At 39.3% G+C, this 26,830-nt stretch overlaps 1 protein-coding gene across 13 annotated transcripts in view; it reads left to right on the forward strand.

Moving 5' to 3' along the window:
• Positions 1–26,830, forward strand: part of ADAMTS6 (ADAM metallopeptidase with thrombospondin type 1 motif 6) — a 125,604-nt gene that overhangs the window by 54,218 nt on the left and 44,556 nt on the right. For 11 of the 13 annotated variants that reach the window (XR_014012840.1, XM_081212694.1, XM_081212687.1 and 8 more), the window contains 3 exons: positions 3,333–3,479; positions 8,032–8,173; positions 19,080–19,187. Coding sequence is in view for 12 of the 13 variants with exons in the window: in XM_081212694.1 (XP_081068820.1) it covers positions 3,333–3,479; positions 8,032–8,173; positions 19,080–19,187 (397 nt within the window). In the remaining variant the exon portion in view is untranslated. The remainder of the gene's footprint in view (positions 1–3,332; positions 3,480–8,031; positions 8,174–19,079; positions 19,188–26,830) is intronic. The other 2 variants (XM_081212696.1, XM_081212695.1) reach the window with 2 other exon arrangements.

A 26,830-nucleotide genomic window follows, 5' to 3' on the forward strand; every position in this document is an offset into this window, starting at 1 on the left:
GTCAACTGCTTCCTGGAACGACCCCAGACCCCGATAACTTGAATAAACTATTGTGAGCAGGAGTAGAGAGAGCATATTGTGGGCTGAACCACTACAGGCACCTCAACTGAAACTGATTTCCACAAGATCAGGGAAGATGCTTTGTCAGGTACTTCACCTTTCTTTGGAATAATGGCAGCATTCACCTCAGTACTGAGGCAAGTAATTTTATCCTCAAAGTGCCTGGCAAACTTATCATAGCAGGCCTCTATGGTTCCAAAACTCAATTCCCTGGAACAGATGTCAGCTCTCACAACATGGAACAGTTCTGTTAACCAGCTACTTCAAGATGCACCATCTTCACTGGCACATAGTAGTCATGACTATGCACTTTAGGACATATCTTGTCAGTTTCACATTGAGTCTATCACCACTTCCATTTTAGTCCCCGAAAACAGGCATTTTCCATCATTGTTCATGCACTCTAGAATGCCTGTTCCTCTAGCCCTTGTCCAGCTCATTTGATTGCTCAGACCTCCCTGGAAAACTCAGGAGCAATCTTGTCCACAGTCCTATGCATCTTGCCATTCCATAGCACAGCAAAGGCCTTGACAGGGAATGCCAGCTCTGGCTCCTGGAAATTTTCCCAAAGCATTGAGGAATCCTTCAGGCTCCTTTAAGTCTCTGAGGATGGACCATTCTGAAGTATCCTCCAACCTTGTAGGGAGAAACTGGCACTGTAAGACCAAACTTTGCAGATGATCTGACCACAACAATAGGGTTTCTTCAACACCCTCCACCCAATATGCAGACCAGCCCTTTCACTCTGAACTGAAGACCAAATCAAAAGTATGCCCTGCCCTATGTTTTGGGCCAGTTACAACTTGAGTTAGCCCAGTTATTATCACGGAGGTCATAAATGCCCAAGCTGGCTCAGTCAAGTTAGCCTCAGCATGCTTATTGAAGTTCCTCAGAGCCAGTGTCCTCTGATTCTCAAACACTGCACTCAATACCACCACCACCAGCTTGGATAGATATGCTTTGGGGCAGCAGCCCCAATCTGTCCCGCTGGCCCAGTGTAAGGTATAGCCCACCCAACAATGGTGAAGTTTCCTAGTGAGTGAGATGGAAATTATGTTTCCAGTGACAATGGGTTGTCTGGGGGCTGGCTGGCTTATTTATTTACCTACCTCCTTAAGTTTTTCTAAGTTTGTAAACCTTGTAATTCCCTCAAGCATGCTGATGCCTCCCCTTTGTTTCTCAGTAGCACCATTTTGACTTCATATCTGTTGTTGTTTTATTAGCATGTATTTCATATAGTAGTTTGTGTTGCCAACTATTTCTCTCATAATGAGTAACATTACTTTTTCTGCTGCAGACAAACAGAAGGTTGGCATCTGCACATTCTGTTGGATGGTTGTGTTTTCCCCTTTTTGTTGCTTCTCAACTTTATCTACTTTATTGAATAAGTTAAGAATTCTGATAGTGTTTATGGACAGTAGATGTGTACTGCTTAAGTAAATACTGTATATACATTTTTAAAGCCTTCACCTTTACTATAGTTCAGTACTGATGATTTTATTAATGATGGGGTTGGTTCATGCTGGACTGAGTTTTTTTAAAAAGTATCTTGGATGGGGAATCTCTGATAAATTAGAGGAATTTAGTAGCTCCCCACAGGAGGAAATAGATTTTTTGGATCAGTTGGTCACTTTCTGAACATGAGTGAAATCTCCTACTGCAGAATAAATGAGGGAATACTTTCATTAGGACCATTTAACATTCACATTGTAGTTTGATCATCAGTTGCATCCCCGCCAAAAAAGATATTACCTCAGCTGTTTTGTGATTCTTTTCATTTGAACCAATACAGTTATCAAGACTTTAACATATTTAATGTTTCCCTAAAGTAGATGGTTCTGTCATATACACTTTTACCAAATCCTTCCAAATATGGTTCCTCTCAGTCTGCCCTTCCAGTTTTCCTGCCTGACATTTATACTTTAACTTTGCCAGCCACATAAATGAGCAAGTCATCTAATGAGCATTTTATCCTTGCGATTCTGTGGTTTTGTGGTACTGATTCCCTCCCCTTAAAAAAAAACAAAAAAAAACCATGAGAAGGAAGAATCTCAAATAAAACTTGAAGCTCAAGTTTATCTTCATTGAAGATACATATTCTTTAATATTTTTTCTGAGGGAAAATGTATTCTAAGTGTTAAAACCCAGTTGTGCTGAACTCAGTGACAGGGCAGATGCTAGCAGGGCCAGTAAAGAATATGAAAGACACACGAAGAGCACAGGAAGCTATGGTGGTCCATAGAAGAAAAACCTCAAACCTATAATTCACCAATACCCTTATTGGGACCAACCAAAACGTCTCAAATAGTGAGCAAGATTTATAGTTCTTCAAAACTAGATGTGGTCTAGATGTTAACTAAAACAAGAGCTGTGGAAAGGGAGAAAAAGTAGGTGTGATGTTAAAGCCATCAAGTTGTCTGCTGCAGAAGTCTTGAGATAGAAATATTTGGCTATTTTCTTGCTGACTTAACAGCCACTTTACCACTGACAGCCAGCATTAGATTTCAGGGAGTCCTTAGCATGGTGCCACAAATAAAGCCCTAACATCCCCCCTGCAATGCAGCCACAACTGTGCAGTATTTTTCTGTTGCTGCCACCACAGCAGTAACACAATTCATTGACTTTCAGTATCAAATCCTAATCCTAATGGTGGCATATAAATATTAATATTACTACTACTACTATTCACAATGATCAAATGCCATGTTTAAGAGGTTTAATAATTAGAATGAGATATAAAGGATTAGAAGTAGAAATTCCTCTATTGCTTAAACTGTTGTGGCCCTGCTGAATGGAACTGAAACCACTGTAGTGGTTTGTAAAGTTCACACTGAGAGTTTATATATCTAATATGTCATTCTGAATTACTATCTGAGTTAATAACATGGAAGCTTCTTATTGTTTTCCTTTTATTAATCATGGTTACTACTAATGATGATTTTATATTGCTTGAATCCTATTTGGTGTACCCACATTTTGAGGCTAGTAAATGTAGCAAAATACTTAGAATGAACCAAAGTAAAGTACTTAGAAGTCCTATTATGAAAGAAATATAGCAATAGCAATACTGTGTTATGTTTGTTTAAGGCCTCAAACCTAAACATCTATGCCAACCATTTTTAGACAACATATATAGCCCATTGTTTAATGCCTGTTCACTGAGTATATTAAGTATATATATATATTAAGTATGTGAAAATCTTATTTTAAAGTTCTGTTCCATATAAAAATAATGGACTCTTCCCCCTCCCTCTTCCTATTCTTTTGGACAGTTTTGGTATGAACCATGATGGAATTGGAAATTCTTGTGGGACCAAAGGTCATGAAGCCGCAAAACTTATGGCAGCTCACATTACAGCAAACACCAACCCCTTCTCATGGTCAGCCTGCAGCAGGGATTATATCACCAGTTTTTTAGAGTAAGTAGTCTCTGAAGAGAGATAATAAGATTCTTGAAAAACTTCACACTCCACCATACCCTGCTGAGGTGAATGTACAATGATAAATAAAATATTTACCCATGAGACCTAATCCATAAATGTTGGCTAATAGCAGTGAGTTTACTATTTACTGCTGTATATGGGAGTCTCTTCCGACAAAGAGACAGTGCTGATTAGGGAGAAGAAATGGGAACAAAGGAGAAAGAAGGGGTGCCTTGCTACAGTGGTCCAGCCTCACCCAAGTTATTGACTCAGTCAAAGCCAACAGTGCTGCCATCTAACAGCACAATCCCAACCATGTTTTCTTCCAAGTAAGTCTTATTGAATCCAATGGAACTTACGCCACAGAAAGGTGTTTCAGGGTGAGGCATTGGCTGCTAGGTTCAAAGCACCAGGGATTCCCCAAGGGGTTTGTTCCTTGGGCCCCTTAGCTATTCCAACCTGATATGGCAAAAATATAAAAGTACCCACTCTACCCCAGAGCTCCCAGTGTAGAGGAGAATTTGCTACTCTGCATTTCCCTGGCTCCTTGTTAGGCTTACTTTCTAAATAATTAGAATACAACACTATTGATACAATCCTAATGACTGTTTGCAAACGTGGTGTAATAATGATGTAGGAGATTGGTGTCTACTCAAATTTTATATTAATTTACAAATAAATACTGGAATTGACTAATTAGTCTCATAGTTGATAAGATCTTTTAGAGGCTTGTTACATCTATCACTATACCAAATAATGACAGATGTAATGTATTCTGTGAATAGTCAGATTAAATGTAACTCCTCATAGCTCCTAATTTTATTTTTAATTACAATTTGTATAGTACTTTTAATCTGTGAAATATTTTAACAGTTTCTATTGTGCTAATACTTGTGGTAACCCTATGAAGTTGATCACTGGCAGAGAGGCAGCAATTTCTCTAAGATGACATAATGAGTTCATGTTAGAGGTGGGGCTTGAGCCCATCTTTTTCAAGCTGCCTCTGTTGCAGAAATTGGAGCACTATGTGTACACCTCAACTTGGAGGCACTGGCAATCACAAATGATGGTTCCAAACTGCTAGCTGGCTTAGCTGCAAATCTAGTAGTGGGCCTAAATGTTTCCCAAGTGAATATGGTAGGGACATCTCATAAATGAGCCAGCCTTCAGTTATCTAATCACTGTTTTCATGTATGTGTTCCTCTGTATTAATCTAGGATGCAGATGTGTTTGATTAATTTGCAAGTATTTTTTGGCTATTTTTGCAAAAAAAAATAAAAATTAGTTACTCTAGATCAGTGTTTCCCAACCGGTGTTCCGCGGCACACTAGTGTGCCGCGAGACGTTGCCTGGTGTGCCGTGGGAGGGAGGCGGGCGAGTCGGGCGGCGAGGAGAGGCCGCCCAGCGCGGGGCTCTCGCCGTCTGCCTGCCTGGCTGCCTGCGTGGTGCTGACGTCACGGGGCTGTAACGTGCCCCACATAGGCACACGCGGGGCGGCGAGCGAGCTCCCTCCCACATCCCATCGCCGCTCGCTTCGGCCGGCCTACTGGGCTGTCGCAGGCGGAAGGCCTGCGCATGTGCGAGGTTTTCGCGCCTTCGGGATTCCCTTCACGCCTTCCTCCTCCCGGGTCCTTGAGAGCGCGGGAAGCGGCAGCGCGAGACCGGCATTGAGCCTGGTAGGTATTGCGCTTGCCAAGGCAGTCATTTGGGAAATGAAAACTTGCAAAGCAAGCAACCAGTTCAATCTGAAGTACGTGTATGCTTAATATCCTGTATCTGAAACCTGTTCTGCCCCCTCCCCCACACTTGGTGCCATTTTCATCTACACATGCAGCAGAGTAAGTTGACCCAGAATAGTACCAATTCAGATGGCAGATGGGAGAATGACAGTGCTGAATGCTTTCCCATGTAGAACAGTCCCTGCAAATAAAAACCTAGCATATTTGGAAGAGGGATGCTAGCCTAACCATTACCTTCTATGCTGTTACTATTTTTTTATTTTTTTTTACATAAGTAAAAAGTGACCTTTCCCCATCTGGCATGATACAAGCCCATTCTTACAACTCAGAATTTTTTCGACTATTTCAGCTACATATGTAGAATATGCCTTCATTGATTCCTATTAAAGAGAGTTACTTTATATATAGTCAATATAGGCACAGAGTTAATTTTTTAAACATTTTCTAATGGTGGTGTGCCTCAAGATTTTTTTCATGAAACATGTGTGCCTTTGCCCAAAAAAGGTTGGGAAACACTGCTCTAGATCAGGGTTGGCTTAACCTGTGGCCCACCAGATGTTTGAAGACTGAAAGGCCCATCTTCCCTGGCCATAGGCCATGCTGATGGGTGTTGGATTCTGACAACATCTGGAGAGACATAGGTTGGCCACCCCTGGTCTGTATTTACTACTTCCATAACTCCCACTAAAATTATAACCTAGGAAAACAATGGCACCAATGTTAGATTGTTTGAATGGCTAATTTTGATGAGTAGTTTCCATTTATGACTGATTTATTTTGCACATGATATATAGTTTGGAAACTACAGTATGCATATTTGCAGGCATAATGTTGTAAAAATGATTATTTGGGGTTTGGTAGCTATTCAGAGCATCCCATAGTTTTGAGCTTTGGCCATTATATTTTCAAGTACAGGTGAAACGATGCCTCTTTAGTTTGGGTCTCGATTGAGATGACTAGTTCTCTGAGGCAGTAATTGTTAAGTATAAAGACTATTAGATTCTATTTATATGTATGTTACTCTTTTGGTGTTGATGGCTGACCTTTTTGGCTTAAAATGCTCTGTAAAATTGAAGTCAGTAAAACAACCCCATATTATCAGAACTAATCATAAACCATAGTTTAGCATTATTTGAACAAGCCAGAATGAGCATTGGTCATGTAGACACCTCCCCTCTAATAACACATGTGTAAGTGCAAACTTAAAAAGCATCTGTTCTGTTTTGTGCATACTGTTGACTGTACAGAAACTAGTAAATATAATTATAGCTCAGCCTTTGCATGTCTATTCAAAAGTAAGTCCTAATGTGTTCAGCGGAGCTTTCTCCCCTTCTCAGCATGTTTATATTTATAACCTTATTAAGTGCAAAGTATAATTTCAAAGGAAGTCTTATTTTTCTTTTAAATGCATTCAAGCAGATCTGTGACTCCAATTATTCTATTAATTCATTCTAAGTTTAGTTATCTTGTGAGCGTTCAGGCTATCTATTTCCCCTCTAATTAGCACTATATATTATGAAGAGCTAATATTGAATGCTCTAAATACATCCTAAATCCCATTTATGGAAAAAGCCTAGGATTGAAGCCAACCTAGTCTCAAGTTCTGAACAAAAGCCCAAGTACTTCATAATGTTAAGAATGAACTTTGGAATGCAAATCCAAAGACATTTGGGTTAAAATCTGAAAACTGCTGTCAACTCACTGAAGGCATTGTGCAATCTATTCCCACCAGGATTCACCTGTAAAAAGAAAAGAAAAAGTGTTCTAAGGCTGAACAGAATAAAAATGATTGGGCTGTATCTCACACCGAATTTCCACTGACTCAATGGATTTCTGTGTGCACAACAGAACATCTTCTTCCTTTCCGGTCCCTTCTGCCCCTCAGGAGCAGGTTTTGGGGAGGGGGTGCGAGGGAAGAAGATGAATTGGAGGTCCCATTGGGCTGTAGTCACTGTTACACCACTGGCCTTCTGCTAGTGTGATGATGATGATGATGATGATGATGATGATGATGATTGCATCAGCAGAAGGCACCAGCGGTGCAGCAGTGGATACAACCCATTATAAAGCACTTTTCAAGTATGTCAGACTGTAGTAATGCATAATAATGACAAAGACCCTTAACTTTAAAGTTATTTCTTTTGAAGTTAGTGGGACACAATTCTATATGAAAGGCTAGGGTCCAAATAATTGTGCAGCTCATTTTATGTGTCCAAGAGTATGTTCTGCCTCCCCAGTTGGAGGTAATAATGCTTCTGAGTACCAGTTGCTGGAAACCACAGAAGGGAAGAGTGCTGTTGTACTTGAATCCTGCTTGTGGGTTCCCACGGGCATCTGGTTGGCCACTGTGAGAACAAGATGCTGAACACGATGGGCCAGTGGCAAGATCCAGCAGGCTCTTATGTTCTTAAGAGGTCTTTGAACTTTTTTTGGGTTGACATTTGTAAGATAGCATTGCACTTATTTTCTGTTCTTTCATAAGTTATTCTGTATTTGTGGTAAGGGATGTGTGTGGTGCTGTGGTCTAAACCACTGAGCCTCTTGGGCTTGCCAATCAGAAGGTCAGTGGTTCGAATCAGTGTGATGGGGTGAGCTCCCGTTACTCTGTCCCAGCTTCTGCCAACCTAGCAGTTTGAAAGCATACCAGTGCAAGTAGATAAATAAAAATTCTGCAGTTTAACTGTAACTGTATCACTACTGGATATGTTTATTTGGAATACTTGTTTTACACAACAGAATCCTGATACATATTTTAGCGGTGATAACACTTTATAGTGTTCATAATTTCTTTGGTTCTTTGTGTTGAACAGTTCAGGCCGTGGTACTTGCCTTGATAATGAGCCTCCGAAGCGTGACTTTCTTTATCCTGCAGTGGCACCAGGTCAGGTGTATGATGCTGATGAACAATGTCGCTTCCAGTATGGAGCAACGTCACGCCAGTGTAAATATGGGGTAAGAAGTCTTACGTATCCTGCTTAGTCGTTTGTATATGTTCATGTCATAAATGTTTAGTTAGATACAATTATTAGTGACATAGTTTTCAATAAATAATTTTCACTGTAAAACTGTTTTAAATAAGGAACAAGAGGTGTTTATGCTGCATCTTTTGCTTGAGACATTTGTGTATATTCTGTTGCCAAATGTTTGGCTAAAAATAAATTGAGCAATTCCTTCAAAATCAAGTGGATGATCTCAAAGCCCTGGCTAACTCATTGCACACATTCCTGATTCCTTGCTTAATTGTAAGCTGCTGCTAATGTCTGGTAGAGAATGTTCATAAGATACTAAAATTTTCAAGTCTTTCATTATACTATTCAACTGAGTTTTTAGTCATGTTACTGTAATATTAGCATTAAACTTTTTATGAGTATTCAATTTAATTTATTGTATCCTAATATTAAGGAATAGAAATGATATTACTACTGCTGTTAATAAAAATGAGTTTCACAGAGAAAAAAATTATAGGGAGATATTCCTGTTTAATAAGAGTATTGTTATTCAGTGATGATGATGATGAGAATAATAATGATGGTGGTAATAATAATATGTGCCCTTTAAAATAGCTTAAAATAATATAAATGACATGTTGTAGTTCAGAACACTGATAACAGCATTTTTATAGGCTAAAGCATCAGTTATACTGCTTCTATAGTCCCCATCATCAGCTGGGTTTAAAAATGAAAAAGTTATTAAAAAGTACATTTTATAGACTTTTGAGCCAAGTTACATATTATTTTGTGTACTTTAAAAATAAAATAATTAAGACATAGAATTAGCCAAGGCTATTTAAAAAACTATAATACAATATAATTATAATATAATATATACCTAATCACTTGCACTAATCAGTTCTTTTAAAGCAGTATTACAAAGTGAATTCATTTTAGTATCCCTAGGGTGATATGTACAATATTATTTTTGGGATGACTCTTGGCAGCTCATACATACCGTGATGGATTTAAAAGTTGTGTGTGGTTGGCTGGCTGGTTAGGTCTCTCATTCTTGATTTCTCAGCAAAGGCCTTTATTGTTTCTCTTTAAGCTCCCCCTCCTCCCCCTCTTCTCTCCCCTCCCAATCTCTTTATATCCAGTGCACATGCTTTGGTACTCTCCTTCATTCTTTTCTCTGTATATAGTCATCACATTTTTAGAGTGCATTCTGTATCAGAAGGTTTGAAGACATTTCTTTTTACTAAATGATGTATCAACATAAGGTATATTATGCTTGATTTGCACTGCAGAATTGGTAGTGTGTATGTTGCTGTTGAGCGAGCAAATCATACTTTTCTTTAGCCTCTTCTCATTTATTCAGTGTTGTGTTGACAGCATTGTGTAGCTTTGTTTAATGGGTGGGCTCCAAAGAATTGTGGACTAAGGTTCTCTGATGATGCATAGGAGTTTCCAAGCCATTCTGCCCACCTGCAAGTCCTTGTGATCTTGTGGACCACTTTGGCAGAGGTTTTAGGGCAGAATTACATGTTATGTGTGGTTCTGTGGTTCTGTTGCAAAGCAGCAGATTCCACCTTTAGTCTATGGAAGGGGTGGGGAATCTTTTTCAGCCTGAAGGCTGTATTCCCCTATGGGCAATATTTTGAGAGCTGCATGCCTCATAGAGCTAGAGCCACAAGTGGCCAGGTCCAGAAGCAAAAGTGAGTGAATAATGGTTGTGAGTCAGTTGTACAGTAGTCTACATTCCAACCACACACACCAGAGGTTTACATCCCCCCACACACATACATCTCTTCATCCAGATAAGCAAGAGGCATTATCACATTTCAATGGCACATACAAAAGCACTCAAGTTGGACATGGAACGGGATTGGTGAGCAGAATAGCCTGGTGGGAAGTGTGTGGCCTTCAGAGACAAGGCATGATCTGGGAGAGCCTATTGACAGTTACTAACCCTGATGGATTTGTTCCACCTCCACTGCTAGAGGTGGTATGCTTCTGAATACCAGCTGCTGGAAACCACAGATGGGGAATGTGCTGTTGCCCTCAGGTCCATATTCATCTGGGTGACCATGGTGAGAACAGAATGCTGTACTAGATGGGCCACTGGCCTGATTCAACTGGCTCTTTTATGATCTTATATTTTGTACATTTTCCCTAGTGGTGGTATTTGTATATTTTCTCCAGTGGAGTAAAAACAGCTTGCAGGAAGTGTCTTCAGTTGCTGCAATGTGTTTTTAAAAAATATTCAACCCTTATACTGTAGTAAAGCAGCAAGAGCAAGCAAGTCAATAGGAATTGGTACTTGGGAGAAAATAAATTCATTAACAATTCATAGGCTAATAGACTTTCTCAAACTTTCTGCTACTTTCTGCTAGTGCTGAGTTGGTATTAGATCCTAGATAATTAGTATTTTGTACTACTATTAGTCTACCTGTTATAGACCACTGGTAGAAAGTTGATATTAGCTTCAAATGTATATTTGTATATGCTTACATGTTCTGAAATCCATGAATAGCATCTATTCTCTTTCTGCTTGTACACTAATGCCAAAAGCTGGGTCTTTTGAGTCCCTCGATGCACGATTGACAATTTTTTTAAATTGTAAAACGGTAGTATTCAACTAAGATTTACCCAGAGTTAATGGACTTAACTATTGAAATTAACGAGCTTAACTTAGTCATGCTCATTAGTCCCAATGAGTGTACTCTGAGTAAAGTTTAATTAAATGCCAGCCATTGCTTCTGAAGTGAAGAAAACATGTGAAGCCCATCAATTGAGGTGCATGTTAAGACTGAAAGAGTGCTTGACATAATTAGCAATAAGGAAAATGTTCTGAAAACAGTGGGATACAACAGATAATAGGCAGAGATATTCCTGTCCTTCCATGTCTTAATTCTCTATTTACTGTGCTTAGAAATTGAAAGGGAAATGCAGTATTCATCAGTACAGTAATGTCTGTTGCAGAATACTATACAGTTGTACCTTGGTTTTTGAGCAGCTTGGTTCTTGAATGTTTTGGCTCCTGAATGCTGCAAACCTGGAAGTGATTGCAAACTATTTTTGGAAGCTGAACATTCAACAGGGGTTCCGCGGCTTCCAGTTGGCTATAGGAGCTTCCAGCAGCCAATCAGAAGCTGTGCTTTGGTTTCCAAACGTTTTGAAAGTCAAACGGACTTCTGGAACAGATTCCGTTCGACTTCCGAGGTACAACTGTAGTCTTGTGCACAATTTAAATCCAGTGAGTGGTGGGGCATCTATCTTAATTGTATACTGCAACTGCTTCAGGTGCTGCACTATTGTCAATAATTGCTTCAGTGTTTAAATGCTTCTATAAACACTGATATTGCAGTGCAAGATGGAACGAGTATAGGAGTCAGGTGCAGAGTGACAAACTGGATCCATGGTTCTGAATCACCCAGTCTCTGGCCAAAAGGACACATTTTAAAGTAATGCATTTTGTAAACAAAGCTTATAGAGCTATTTCTATTTTGGTAATACAGGTTTTTGCATAGGTTGCCTCTATCTAGAGGTGCCTTGGGCTTTTCTTGAGAAAAGGTTTGCCAGTTCATTCTTTAAATAGCCAGAAGATTATGGGCCATCTGGTTTATTTCTGAAGTATGTTCCAACTAAATGATTGGTTTACTTGAGATCCACATGTTGAGTTCTCTTTTCTGATGCCTAGTAGTCTCTTTCTTTTCAACTTTGCTATTCATCTTCTAACCCTGATCTTTAAGGCTGTTGCTAAGGCATTGTTAATGCACACTTCTTTCTATCTTAGCTATCTTTAAAAGCACCAAACAGAGTCTGCAGATGTAATACATAGTTGCAATGAGAGTCTGGAACAGAGCCTTTGAAATTTTGATACTGGTTTTGATTCCAGTAAGAGTCAAGTGGAAGGAATAGTGGCTGACAATGCAGGAGAAGGTTCAGATGCTAGTTGGCAAGTGGGACATGGGTTGTGGATTTGAAAGGAAAAGTATCTTTTACAGGTGATAGGTGGGAGGTTCATAGATTTGGTAAAGTTCAGATAAGCACCCAATATTTAGGAAAATAAGATGAGAATATAATATACTATACAATAGGAGTTTAAGTTACCATAATTTCTTCAGCATGTATGAATTGATAACATGCTGCACCGCTTCATAATGAGCATTTCTGAAAATGGAGCATTAAGATTTGTAATTTTTGGGTGCTTATCTGAACCTAATCAAACATGTTGAACCTTCTGTGGTTCATACATATCTAATACTCACCCTCATATAAACATGATAAAAGTATGAACAAAATGAGGGTGGAAATATTATAGCTGGACATTTATGCAGCTCTGAATTGGAAATCAGAATCTAAGCTCTGTTTTAACAAATGCTCATCAAGAGGTGCAGCATATTATCTATTACCACACACTGAAGGAATTATGTGTTGAGATATTTCAATATAAATAGAATTTATATTACAGTAAAATTCTAAATTCATTACAATGTGTTTGTCAATGTATTTTCATCTTATTTTTCTCAGTATTGTGAATATTAAAAATATTATTTTGTATAATTTTTTTTATTTAGATTAGATTATATTTTGGAAACATCGCAGCATGTTGATCTTCATGCATTTAAATTTACACTAAGGTGTGTTGTTCTTTTATTATTATTCAGGATCATTTAGATGTATATTTTCAAGATGCCTATATGTTTAATTCTGCATGACATACAGAAAAAAGGCTCCATCATATATAACATATAGGCAAAAGGAAGATAATTTGATTTGCTGTTTTTTTTCTCTAGATGGGTTCAGCTTTCTTTAATTTACTGCAAATACAAGCATCCGAATTCCAAACTGAAGTCATGGAGCCCTAAGATACACCGTTACAGGTTGTCATCTATCTTGTCTTGATCTTGTGAAAGGCCACAGCTTCAGTTTATGTTTTTACTATAGTTGCCCATATTTTTCAGAGAACTGTTCGCTTTTAAGTAATAAAAATGCAGGTGCTGATTTTGAACTGATTTATTAGGTTTCAGATCTTGCTTCTCTTACCTAGTGCAGGTTTTTCACTATGTTATTCAGAAAGTAATATTAAGAACTATTTGAAGTTGGGGAATGAATTTATACTTAACACTCATTGGATGCCAAAAAATAAAACAAAAGAACCTGGAATTGGGATTATTGGGTCAACTAATATTAATTCAAAAACATAAGCATCCCTGCTGATACTGACTCTGGGTATGACCTTTCTAGGCCAGTGTTCTCACATGATTTTCACACTAGATTATTGGAAACATTTGTTCCAAGGTGTTACTGATACAATAATAGGAATGAAAATGCATAGTCAAGGGGGAAAGGGCAAACTACAGTTTTAATATTGAACTTGTCTATAAATTAGAAAGCACATATTATTTATTTATATCTTTATAAAAGAAAACTTCCAAATGGTAATTGGTTTAAAATGTAAAAGTAGCTTACTCTTTTTATACAGAATAATGAATTGTGACTTAGTTTTTGCTGCCAATAAAGTTTTCTGCATAGCCATCAGTTAAATTAAGTTTAAAACAAAACTGTTCAGAAGACTCCAAGATCAAAATGAAAAGAGAAAGAATTTTTTAACTTTTAAATTTTTTAACTTTTAAATTTTTTAACTTTTAAATTTGAAAATCTTACTAAAAGGAGTCATGTATCCCATTTAAACACTTATATTTCCCATTTCTTTACATTTCCAACACTTATTTTCCCTTGTTTTGTACATTTTTGCCAATTTTACTGGTGTTAAATACCACCTATACATCATTTTCATAAAATTATCTTTAAGTAAAGTACGTTGAAACAAAGATGTGTCCAGGCTCCCTTGCGCCCTTGGCACAACAGTGGAGGAACAGCCCAAGGAGCATGCAGATGGGCAAGCTTGCTCCTCGCCACTCCAAGCCAGAGTGGAGACATATGGTTTTTGTGCCCCCTTGGGCCTGCCCCCTTGGCAGGGGCCAGTCTAGCCAACCCCTAATTACACCCCTGTGAATACAGCCGTAATTTTTATTTCAATATTAGTCTTAAAAATTATAATGAAAATGTAAATATCAGACTTCTAGGCAACTTTTTCACTTTCTTCTGTGCTTTCAATACAATATTTTTTGCAAATTATTGCACCACACAATGTACCGTATTTTTTGCTCTATAAGACTCACTTTTTCCCTCCTAAAAAGTAAGGGGAAATGTTTGTGCGTCTTATGGAGCGAATGCAGGCTGCGCAGCTATCCCAGAAGCCAGAACAGCAAGAGGGATTGCTGCTTTCACTGCGCAGCGATCCCTCTTGCTGTTCTGGCTTCTGAGATTCAGAATATTTTTTTTCTTGTTTTACTCCTCCAAAAACTGGGTGCGTCTTGTGGTCTGGTGCGTCTTATAGAGCGAAAAATACGGTAATTCCTTTTAAGACTGTATTGAACAGTAAAAACTCAGCAGAGAGAGAAACAACTTACAAATGATATTAAACAAATTAGTATAAAAGTGTTTGGCACTGAATTAGAAGACACAAAATTGGGAGCAGGGGAAGAATGACAGAATCATAAAAGTACAATGTATATATCACACTGTATTAGATGAGAAGTCTTCAATAGATGTCTAAACAGCAAAGATGCTTGATGAGTCTGCTGGTAGAGCTTTCCACAGTGTGGGAGTGGCAACAGTAAATCGTTGAGGCCAGTTGGACTTCTGAGATATGGGAGACAATGAACCATGCTTCTTCTGATGTTGGATATAAGGATATATCCCACATATTGATGTGGGAAATAAGGGTTCAGGTGGTCCTTATAATATCTTGTGTTGGTGACCTGTGGAAGTCACTTGGCCGTTCACCACACTTCAACCAGTGTGATGTATCGGCAGAGTATGTGGAACATCAGTAAAGACTTCAGAAATTTCCTGCTCCCAGCAGAACTGCTTCTTCCCTGGTGTTAAGGGGAAAACTCTCCCAGACAAAGTAACAAAGTGTTTATTGTCTCTAAACAAAGCTAAACACTACTATCTACTATAGACAATTCTTCTGGTCTTTGCCCAGGGGTAGCCCCACATAAAGCGTATCAAAAGGTAAAGGGACCCCTGACCATTAGGTCCAGTTGCGGATGACTCCAGGGTTGCAGCGCTCATCTTGCTTTATTGGCCGAGGGAGCCAGCGTACAGCTCGGCTGTGGCCAGCATGACTATGCCGTTTCTGGTGAACCAGAGCAGCACACAGAAACACTGTTTACCTTCCCGCCGGAGCGGTACCTATTTACCTACTTGCACTTTGATGTGCTTTCAAACTGCTAGGTTGGCAGGAGCTGGGACCGAGCAATGGGAGCTCACCCTATCACGGGGATTCAAAGCGCCAACCTTCTGACCGGCAAGCCCTAGGCTCTGTGGTTTAGACCACAGCGCCACCCACATCCCTATAAAGCGCATTACAGTAACCCAGTCATGAGGTTATCAATGAGTGGATTACAGTGGCCAGGCTGTTCTGATCCAGATAGTTGGTGTACCAAACAGAGCGACTAAAAGGCCACACATAAGGCCATTTGTGTACTAGTGACACAAATCACTTTTGGCATCTGCTGACAAAGATTTATCAAGGAGTAACACAGGCTATGTACCTACTTCTTCAGAACAGTCAGCTGGCCTAGCTTCTGGACTAGCAAGAGAGCCAATGTGGTGTAGTGGTTAGTGTTGGACTAGGTCTTGGGGAGACCAGGGTTCAGATCTACACTCAGCCATGAAGCTTACTGGGTGACCTTGCACCAGTCACTGCCTCTCAGCCTGGCCTACTTCACAGGGTTGTTGTGGGAATTAAATGAGGAGGGGGGAAACCATGTATGCCTCCTTGGAAAAAAAGTTGGGGTAGAAATGTAATAAATAATGGGAGCCACCTACTCACAAAGCCGCCATCTTCCCAGAATTCAGACTTAGTATATTAGCTTTTACCCAGTCCACTATTCAGGCACTGGTCCAGAGCTTGCCCTGCTATTCCTGATTCAGATGTTATGGAGAAATAGAGATGTGTGTCTTCAGCATACTGAAAACACCATGCCCCCAAACTCCTAATGACCACTGCCAACAGCTTCATGTAGATGTTAAATAGCATTGGGGACAAAATTGTGTCCTGCAAAACCCTGTAGCATGTCATGGGATGAACATGCCATTCTCAAGACTCGACCATGCAAGTAGGGTGGCCCTGTTATTCTTCGTCTCACAGTGGCTTTTGATATCGGAACACCTGTTCAAGATGGCTGCTACAGGGACAGCATTACAGTGGTTGTTTCTACTTGCTTGGTCGAGTCTTGAGATTGGCATGTCCAAGTTTAAACATCTCCAGAAATGATAGGCATTGAGGATGTTCTTTGAATGTGCCAGACAATGCCAGAAATGATAGACATTGAGGATGTTCTTTGAATGTGCCAGACAATGTAGAACATATTCATTTCCACTGTCCATTGTACAAACAGCTATGCAAATGCATGCTATCCTCTTTTTTTGGGTAGTCTAACATCACAGCACAACGAAAATATCAGATTCTGTCTGACATTAACTCGGAAGTAACTGCAAGGGTGGCTGAGTTTTTGTCAATAGTATCTCTTAGAGTGGTGAATGGCACTATTTAGCAGGAAGAAATCCCAATGAAAATCCCCGTTATTATATATTTTACATGGCTGTTTATTTGTATATATTTTAAAATTTTATATATGGATGTGACGGCCTATACTTGTAATGTCTAATAAAGGTTTGGCAAAGGATGTAGAAAGTGGTTTCTCAAAGATTTCCTACAATGTTGTAGCAAAGAACTAAAATCAACTAGATTCTCTAGAATATTATTACAAAATGGGTTAACTATTCTCAGTTGCTAGACATTTCAGTCATCAATATACCAAGGAATAGTCTGGTGGTCCCCGATATAGGTCCATTTCCAGGTTTGATCCTGGTCAGGATTGAAATTAGAACCATTTGGGAATCATATACCCCATTCCAAGCTCCTTGGACAAAAGGTGGGAGGTTACTGATCTAGCTTGTGCGGGCATAAAAAGGAACTGTGCTTTGAATTCATTTTTGTGTATGGAAAAGAATGCTACAGTTTTCCTTCACGTTACTCAATTGGGTGGGAACAGAAGAGTAAGTACATCAGCAAATATAATATTTCTTTTAATAGGCACAATGCATACTATGTTTCAAAAGTTCAGTGGTAGTATTTTTTAGTAAACTCTTTGATGGAAACAATTTAGGACTTGGTTACACAATGTGTATTTAGTTTCTTGTTACTGCAGACTCAGGTCTACAAGTATAAGGACTCTAAGGCTGCAGTACTATAACCTGGGAGTATTATCCACTTAGTGGGAGTTACTGCTGAGTGGACATGTATAATAATGTGTGCAATATTTTGCTACACACATTTCCTGACTACCTTGCTTGTGTGTGGAACGATGAACTCCATCTATCATAGATGTAAACCCTGCTTTGGTTTAATTATCTCTTATCCTGGCATGAAAGAGATGAGTCAATATAAGGTCGCTACCTTTTTCCTGAAAAGGCTGCTATACTTTTAAATATTTGCATGATTGCAAAAAATCAGCAGAAAAATGTTTCCCCAACATTGCATTCATATATGGGAAATGACACATCTGTCAAATTTTCTGCCTGTCATGTAGATGTTAAAAGCACAGGAGGCCTGCAAGATGAACAAATGGCAGCTATAGTCAGCAGCCCCTCATATTTTCATGTGGTGTGGATTCCCTTTCAACTCTTTGATTGCATTAATAAATCAGAACCTGAAGTGAATTGAGGAGTTGCTATTCCAGGATGACTGATCATGCTTGCAGGTCTTCACAGTAGGTTTTTCAAAGGTTTATTGCTGGAGCCACAGTGGAAAGTGAATGTCATCAGTGGGAGTTCTGTTTTGTTTTTTTCCTGATTTGTTAGTGTGGGAAGATTCTGCAGTACCTCTGAGCTTCCTGGGGGAAATCTGCAGCAAAAGGTCAGTAAGAATGATTCTGACAGGATGCAAATCCCGCAGAATGTTTTCCCCTCCCCAGCACTGTGCTCTGAAAGGAGGATGTTTCACTTTCTTTGCACAATGCTGTGGGATCCAAGCTGCTGACACTATACCAGACATTCTACCCTAGTGTGATTACTAATAATTTATGTATGGTGAGTAAAGGGGATTTGTACATAGGGAGACTGGGAAAGTTTAGTCTTCATCTGCTGAGGTTGAAGACAGTGCCCAGACTGTCAAGGTAAAAGGAATTATCTAGTGGTGGGAATGGCTCTGCATAGTTGAGAGGAAAGTGGGTGGTTTCTGTATCTCTTGTGCTAAAAACCCTTCATTGCCTAGCTGCTGTAGCTAGGCAGCTAGGCAGTAGACAATCTCATTGCCACTCCACTAAAATGGGAGTTTCCTGCTCTTCTAAAGAATCTGCATTAGGAACATGCAAACGGTGCCCCTGGAAGAAAGAGTAACTGTGTACACAATTCCAGATTTATATTGATAGTTTCAGACTTTGATGACAGAATATTCAAGGCCAAGTCACACAAGTCATTTTTAGACTTGTGTGTGGTAAACCATTTATCTGCCCAGTTTATCACAAAAGTACTACCACACGTACCCAAGATTGTCTTTCTGCACACAGCCCAACAAGAGTGTAATGTTAATGAGGCTTATGGTAAATGATTCAGACAGTTTTATTATGTGGTAAATCAAATCAGGATTTAATTTACAATAACTCTGTTTTATAGGAAGCTGATGTGAATTGGTCCATATTAATGAATATTCTCAAATATATTTCAGCCTGTTTCTTTCTATGGAGAGAGAGCAATGCATTTTGAGGACAATTTGTGTGTTAAGGAGCATTTGAACCAATTTTATTCAGTTATTCTGAACAACTTGCTTCTGCCTTCTTTCCCAGGAAGTGTGTAGAGAGCTTTGGTGTCTCAGCAAAAGTAACCGCTGTGTTACCAACAGTATTCCAGCAGCTGAGGGCACCCTTTGCCAGACTGGGAGCATTGAAAAGGGGGTGAGTTGGAATGACTTTTAATTCAAGTTATCATGCAATTGTTTCCAGGTTGTGCAAGACCCAGAAATGTATGCTGAGATAACTAAAAAGAGATAACAACTAAATGTTTGTATAAGAGTTTCCAGAATGAAAAGCTTAATTTATTCTGTAACTGAACATACAATAATTAACAAAGCAACAAAACTTAGGATTTTATTTTTAAAAAAGCATTTTTAGTAGTGCTTAGGATTCTTTGTTGTGGTCTCGCTGTGCTACCCCATATATGGAAATGTGTCTGTAGAAGCCACAGGTAGAACTATCTAGAAATTTCTTGGGCAGCTCTAGCCTCCTCCCTTTGCACTTGCTCCAGAAACACTATTGTTTTAACACAACGTAAGAAATTAAGGAAACAATTATGAAGATCTTTTTCCTTAACTTCTTATGCTGCATTTGGTTTTGTTGGTTCAGGTTATTTCCCTTCACTTTTTCTTCTTCTGTGCTGTACTCCTATAAAACTCTTGTAAGCATTTCTGACATACTGAGCATGAGAGAAGAGCCCAGTGGCCAACAGATCCTGCCTCAGATTTGAACTTGGAATTAGTGAATACCTTAAGGCTATCTCTGCATCAGAACTAGTAAAATGGCAATGGTGGGGGGCAGGTACCATGTATAAATATGCATTCCTAGAACTGACAGATCATATTGCCCAGGATAATTATCATAATCCAGAGTTGCTCATCCTCTTTTCCCACATTTGTGTTAGCCAAAATAATAATTTCATATTCCTCTACAGCTGGTTGTGAACGTTGAATTGTTGGAGAGGATATTCTGCAGGGCTTAGGCATTCCTTCTGAATTTAGTGAAGAAGATCCAGATCTATCTAGCCCAAAAGCTCAGAAGGGAAGTGGGTTTTAAAGCACCTCAGTGAAACTGACTCTTTGAACCTCAGAGATTTCTGGCCACATTGTGGTTCCTATTACTATTGCATGTAGAGTCCTCAGAGACTCTACACTGGAGTATTGCAGTATTAACATACTTTTCTGCTTTCATATACTTACTGTATATATTCAGTACAAGCACAATATGCTGTTGTCCAGCTGTTAAGATTAGATTGGCTCCCATAATTCTACAGAACTCTCCAATTCCTGAAGGAATTCTTGCTCAAGCTTTCTTTGGTGTTACTTACTGTTCTTAGTGAGTGGAGAACATGTGTAAGACTTTGGCTACTAATACAAATTTGTTGTTCCACCTGCCTTGGGAGTAGATACTGCTCAAAAACATCAGAGATCTGCACTGCATTCATCACTATAGAACAGATTCTGTATGGTGAGTATCTTGCCTTACTCTGCTTCAAACCTATTTATCTGCATCCATGACTGTAATGGTAGCTTACACCATATACCTATAGCCTGCTACCACCAGTTTTAATTTGGGGAAAGATTAATATCTTCCTTAAAATCTTTTTGAGAATGAGAAAAAGCTAACTGATATTTCTACATTGAAACTTCTTATCTGGCTAAATAGCTAGATTGTGTAGAGTATTGGTTAGTCCACAACTTGCTTAGAGGTGTGCATGACTTAGCTCTTCAACTTTAATTCTCCCTTGCAAAGGTGTACTGTTCATTTCCTAATAAGAGGGAAAATACTGAGAATACCAGAACCATGACTTGATCTTTTCATCCCAGCTACTTAAAGAGGTACAGGTTATTTCCATCTGGTCATTTATGCACTCAATCCTCTCCAAGGTATATCATTATACCATCTCTCATTCAAGAAGAGCAGAATGTTGGACTTCTACAAAGACAGCTAGAGGGGTTATTTCAGCATTCTGTACCACAGTACGCATATACCCATGGTGGAAGATTTTTCTAAAAGAACTGCCAAACCTGATTCCTGTGCCTCATTTCTGAACTTTTCAATGGAACTGCCTTCTTGTACTAAGCATCTCTCATTAGCAAACCCTTCAAACAGCTTTCTACTTGCCACTTATGTTGGTTTTTGTACTAGGTTATCTTTCTTGTAGCACTCACATTGGCTGGAAAAGGAATAGGATTTCTGTCTGATCTACAGTTTTTCAAGAGAAATATGTTCCTTACTATAGAACAAAAGTTCTAACTAAATGGAGTCTCTTAATTCCATACCTTGCCAGTCCTCTTGCCTAGCCCAGACTCTCATTCAAGTGGGCAATGCACTCTCTTCCTTTAATGAGTTTTAACTTTCTGTGTATCATGTACTTCATTTGTGTGGCATGTACATTTGCATGGTGAACAATCATTTTTACCCTGTGGAAGTTCCAGTGATCCAGCACCAACATAGAGAGTATCCAAGTGACTGTTGAGAACAACTGAGAATTGCTTTGATATCCAAAGCAATTTTTTGAGTCCCTCTGAGTGCAACATATGCAAGCTCATTTGGGTCTTCTGTAGAGACCTGGAGTATTACTTTGGGTGTCCAAGTGAAAGCAGTTAAAAGACTTAGGGAAGCAATCTCTTGTATGCTCACCATCACCTGACTTCAGTGTGTATCTGAAGAAGTGTGCATGCACACGAAAGCTTATACCAAGAACTAACTTAGTTGGTCTTTAAGGTGCTACAGGAAGGAATTTTTTTATTTTGACATCACCTGACAGTCTGCTACAGTTAACTTTTAGTTTGTGAGTCTGTTAAACTTAGAATCACTGGAGTCGTTAAAGAAGAAAATTATGTTGCTTTCCCATAATTATTATTCAAGCTGTTCTCTACTGATGAGTCTCAATTGTGGTATCTCACTTGCGGAAGTAGGACTTACCCATCTTCCCCTTCCCCATGCAGCTTCCTGTGTTGTCCTTAAATCTGCTCTAGAGGGTTATGGATGTCAGGGTCTCTAAGAAATTGCCTTTGCTCCTCTTTTCATGTTAAGACTTAGTCTGTTTCTTGTCTCAGCTTGGAGCAACATCCTCTCTGAGAGGGAAGGTGTTGGCTCTATGCCTTACTTTCTTACATGACATCTACTGTGCAAGGGAGATGATAAAATACTAGTGCTTCCTCATGCCTGATGCTTTCTGCCAAGTTCTACCTGTGGTCTGGCCAGGGCCATCCCAGACATGTGGCAGCACAGAAAGCCGCTTGCAAAACAGTTGTCACAGGTAAGTAGCTTTTTTTAATAAGCAGTTTGAAACACAAAACATGCATTTCCTATTATTATTATTTTAAAAATACAGTCTAGTTTCAAGTTGTATGACTTTGCATTTTTTAGACTAGCTTTTAGACTTTTAGATGACCTGCTGAAATAAATTTATTATTTTCTTTCTTCAATGAGAGGAGAGACACTTTCTTGGATATATCCTGCCCAGAAAGACTATACACTCCTTAAATGCCATCTGCCAAAGCTAAAGTGTCTTAATTGTTGAAGTTTTTGTGAGCACAAAACTGTCTGTCTTACCCTAAGTGATCACTTAAGAGTTTTAGGGCATCTAAAGCTCATGATTTCCTGGCAGCCAATTTTTCTCCTAGCTTGCATTAGCCATCTGCTCTCCTATTTGCTTTCTGGTCTTTTCTGACAGCCTTTGGTATTTTCTTCTCTGTATCCCACATATTTTGCTTTCTGCTAATTCTCCCCTCACCTCCTGGCTGATGGCCCATTAAATAATGGAAAATGTAAATGCACTAGCATGCAATGCATAAAGACAATTGAAACTGTCACTGAAAGAAGTAACTGAGAATAGATTCACCCAACTATATTTTTCACGTGATTTGCAACTATTGGTTAATAGACTGCTTCTTTTCAAACCACTTAAACATACTAGGTGACGTTGGCATAAGCTAGTTTGAAAATTTTATCAATCAGTATTGAGAGAGGTGTCATATGCAATAAACTTATTGCATGATAATTACAGTGTGAGCTGATTTTGTGAATCAACTCTAAATAAGGATCATCTTTAGGAGCCCAATATTTTTTATTAATTAATTCTATTTGTAGAGCAATTTCGAGTCAGTAGAACTCTAGTACTTACTTTAGAGATGTTAAGGTTGACCTTGGCAGCTGCTCTCTTGATAGGTAAAGGTAAAGGGACCCCTGACCATTAGGTCCAGTCGTGGCCGACTGGGGTTGCGGCTCTCATCTCACTTTATTGGCCGAGGGAGCCGGCGTACAGCTTCCGGGTCATGTGGCCAGCATGACTAAGCCGCTTCTGGCGAACCAGAGCAGTGCACAGAAACGCTGTTTACCTTCCCTCCAGAGCGGTACCTATGCAGGGACTGAGCAACGGGAGCTCACCCCGTCACAGGGATTCGAACTGCCGACCTTCTGATCGGCAAGTCCTGGGCTCTGTAGTTTAACCCACAGTGCCACCCGCGTCCGCTCTCTTGATAGTCTGGTTCAATAGTTAGCTTCTTGCTGTGTTGCTTAGGCAGGGCAAAATGTTAGATTATCTCATTCAGGTGTTTGGAATTCCTATAAATAGCGGTAGCTACTAGCCACAATGGTTATGCTCTACCTCCACAGTTGAATGTAGCAATGCTTCTGAATAGCATTTGCTGGAAACCACAGGACAGGAGAGTACTCTTGTTACCACAGGACAGGAGAGTGCTCTTGTACAGTGGTGCCTCGCAAGACGAAATTAATCCGTTCCGCGAGTCTCTTCGTCTAGCGGTTTTTTCGTCTTGCGAAGCAACCCTCTTAGCGGATTAGCGCTATTAGCGGTTTAGCAGCTATTAAAGGCTTAGCGGCTAAAAGGCTATGAGCGGCTTAGAAAAAGGGGGGGGAGTGAAAAAAATCTCAAGACTCGCAAGACATTTTCATCTTGCGAAGCAAGCCCATAGGGAAATTCGTCCTGCGAAGCACATCGAAAAACGGAAAACCCTTTCGTCTAGCGGGTTTTTCGTCTTGCGAGGCCTTCGTCTTGCAGGGCACCACTGTACTCATGTTCTGCTCCCTGGTTTCCCACAGGCATCTGGTTGACCACTGTGAGAACAGGATGCTGGACAAGACGGGCCATTGGCTTGATCCAGCAGGCTAGTCTTACACTCTTGTTTCCAGCCTTTCCAGCCTTTCATCTTTGACAATTGTTATTAAATGAGTAGTTTGTCTGCATTGTCAGACAAAACCTAATATTCTCAGTCTGTCCAACCATTTAATGCCATCCAAATATTATTTAATATATGTGGATATATCCATTTAGCTCTGCCAATCTGACTTTTCTCCTGAGTATGAGACTGTAGTTGTGGTCTCTTTCTCAAGATCAGTAGAGTAAATTGTAGCCTATTAATCTGAGTTAGCATTTGATGACAGTTGATGATGAACTAAAATAGGTACAATCCAACTGTAACTGACAATTATTATATGTGCTAAAACATTCTTATTAAATGTTTCAGTTTCTACCTTTATCAGTAACAGAAGCTTCATGCCTGAGGATGGCTTATAAGAAACTTATAAATAATACATTTCATATTATCCAAATAGTAAATAAAGTTTAATTTGAAAAGCAAGTACTGCATACATTTTATGTTTTCTCCATTTTTGTTCCCTGGACAAAAAAAAAGAATAAAAATATATTCTTTCTATGGCTCCATAGTTTCAGACAGTTTCATATATTACTTAGCAGTGTAATCCTAACCATTTCTACTCAGAAGTAAGTTCTACTGATTTCTATGGACTCACTCCTATATAAGTAGGGTTAAGAATGCAGCTTAGATTGCATTATTATTTATTATTTCTTTCAAGTATTTGTGCATTGCTTTTCATAAAAAGGCGATTTACAAGGAAATCAAACAACTAAATTAAATACAACAGATGAAACATCATAAAGTAAGGTTCCACTCATTTAGTACCCACACAAATTCGAAGCCCACAAACACACCCCGGTATCTCAGTCAGTCTACACCTGGACACTTTTACCCACACATACACACAAATCCCTTACACTCAACAATTATCGGTCCCAACAATCCACTGGGTACATACCAAAAGACTGTACTGTAGCCTCCAATTTCTTGCACCCACCTGAGAAGTGGTTAGGCTCCAACCACAGTCCTATGTTCTCACTCTTGGACAGCACCACACATCCCCACTCTCAGCCAATGCCTTGTACTGTATTTTGAAATTCCCAAGCACTGACTATTCCAATAGGAAATGATCCAAAAGCTTTTCAAGCCACAGAATCTCAGAGAAAACTAAGCTATTGAAATATATTCAACTGTCTTCAAGGATTTGCTTTATTAGTTGTGTTGCCTCATTAAGTGCATTGTGCTAGGAAATTCCTAAATTAATCTTCCTTTTTCTCGCTTATTCTTCATGAAGAACAAAAGACTATCATGCCTGCAGGCCTTTTTACACATATGTTATGTATCTTAATCAAGAACCAGTGTTATACCATGGATAAAATGTCAGACTAGAACAGAGACTAACATTAAAGTCCCCAGTCAACAGTTGGGCTGGTCTCGAAACTACCTCATCAGAGCTGTTGTGATGATAAAATGAGGAAACCTCTTGAGACCCTTGGAGGAAGAGCATAATATAGTTGTGGGTGTTTATGTAAATTTAATTAATGATGTTCTAATGTTGATAGCCACCATTAGAAAGTGGCAATTTGAAATAGCAATTCTGCTGTAGGCCATCCAGCCTCTCTTTCTAGTACAAATGTCAATAAATGAAGGAAGGCTGTTGGAAGAACACAGCATCTTAGCTATTTAATTGCTTTTTAACCAGTGCTTGATAAGGCACTGGCTTCTAGTCTTTTATTAATAAGACTCAATAAATACATTTTGTATTCTTGTAAAATAATAGCAATCAGTGTACTTTTATTTTGTGAATAAAATCAGTGTACTTTTATTTTATGAATAAAATTGTGAATATTTTGTGCTGCAGTGAGGAGGAGAGTTATGGGGATAGCAAGAGGATAAGCATACAATTACTACGGTACTTGGTTGAGCAGGCCGTAGTTTTATTGCCAACCCTGCTTCCAAGAGGCAAGAGATACATACATCGTTGCTGCTACCATAGACCAAAGGCCCAGTTGATGTGCTGTCCCAGCAACTATTGTTCTCCCCTCCCCCAGGGAACTGTTCTTTAGTACTGTACTTTAATGCTGTCATAGAGAAAGTGCATGTTAATAACAAATATATTCAATCACAGTTAAGCTTAAATATGCCTTTTACAATTGGATGATCCACTAGCAATGACCTTGAGCTCTGACTATGGTTTTTAAAAATATGTTTTGGAACCACTGGAGTGTAGAGGCATGTAACTTAGAAACCTTCATTCTCTCTTGAAAAGAACACAGGAAATTTCTTTGGTAGCATCACCTGGAACCTAGGCTGTGAACCATTTAGGATATTTTTATTTATTTGTCCTTCATTTAATTAAGATGTGATGGTTAATTTTGATTGTAAAATCAAGGCATTTTTAAAAATGAAGTATTATGTCTGCCCTACTCTTACATGGGTGGCGCTGTGGGTTAAACCACAGAGCCTAGGACTTGCCGATCAGAAGGTTGGCGGTTCGAATCCCCGCAACGGGGTGAGCTCCTGTTGCTCGGTCCCTGCTCCTGCCAACCTAGCAGTTCGAAAGCATGTCAAAGTGTAAGTAGATAAATAGGTACCGCTTCAGCGGGAAGGTAAACGGCGTTTCCGTGTGCTGCTCTAGTTCGCCAGAAGCAGCTTAGTCATGCTGGTCACATGACCTGGAAG

This window comes from Podarcis bocagei (assembly GCF_964188305.1).
Source record: "Podarcis bocagei genome assembly, chromosome: 11".
NCBI lineage: Eukaryota > Metazoa > Chordata > Lepidosauria > Squamata > Lacertidae > Podarcis > Podarcis bocagei.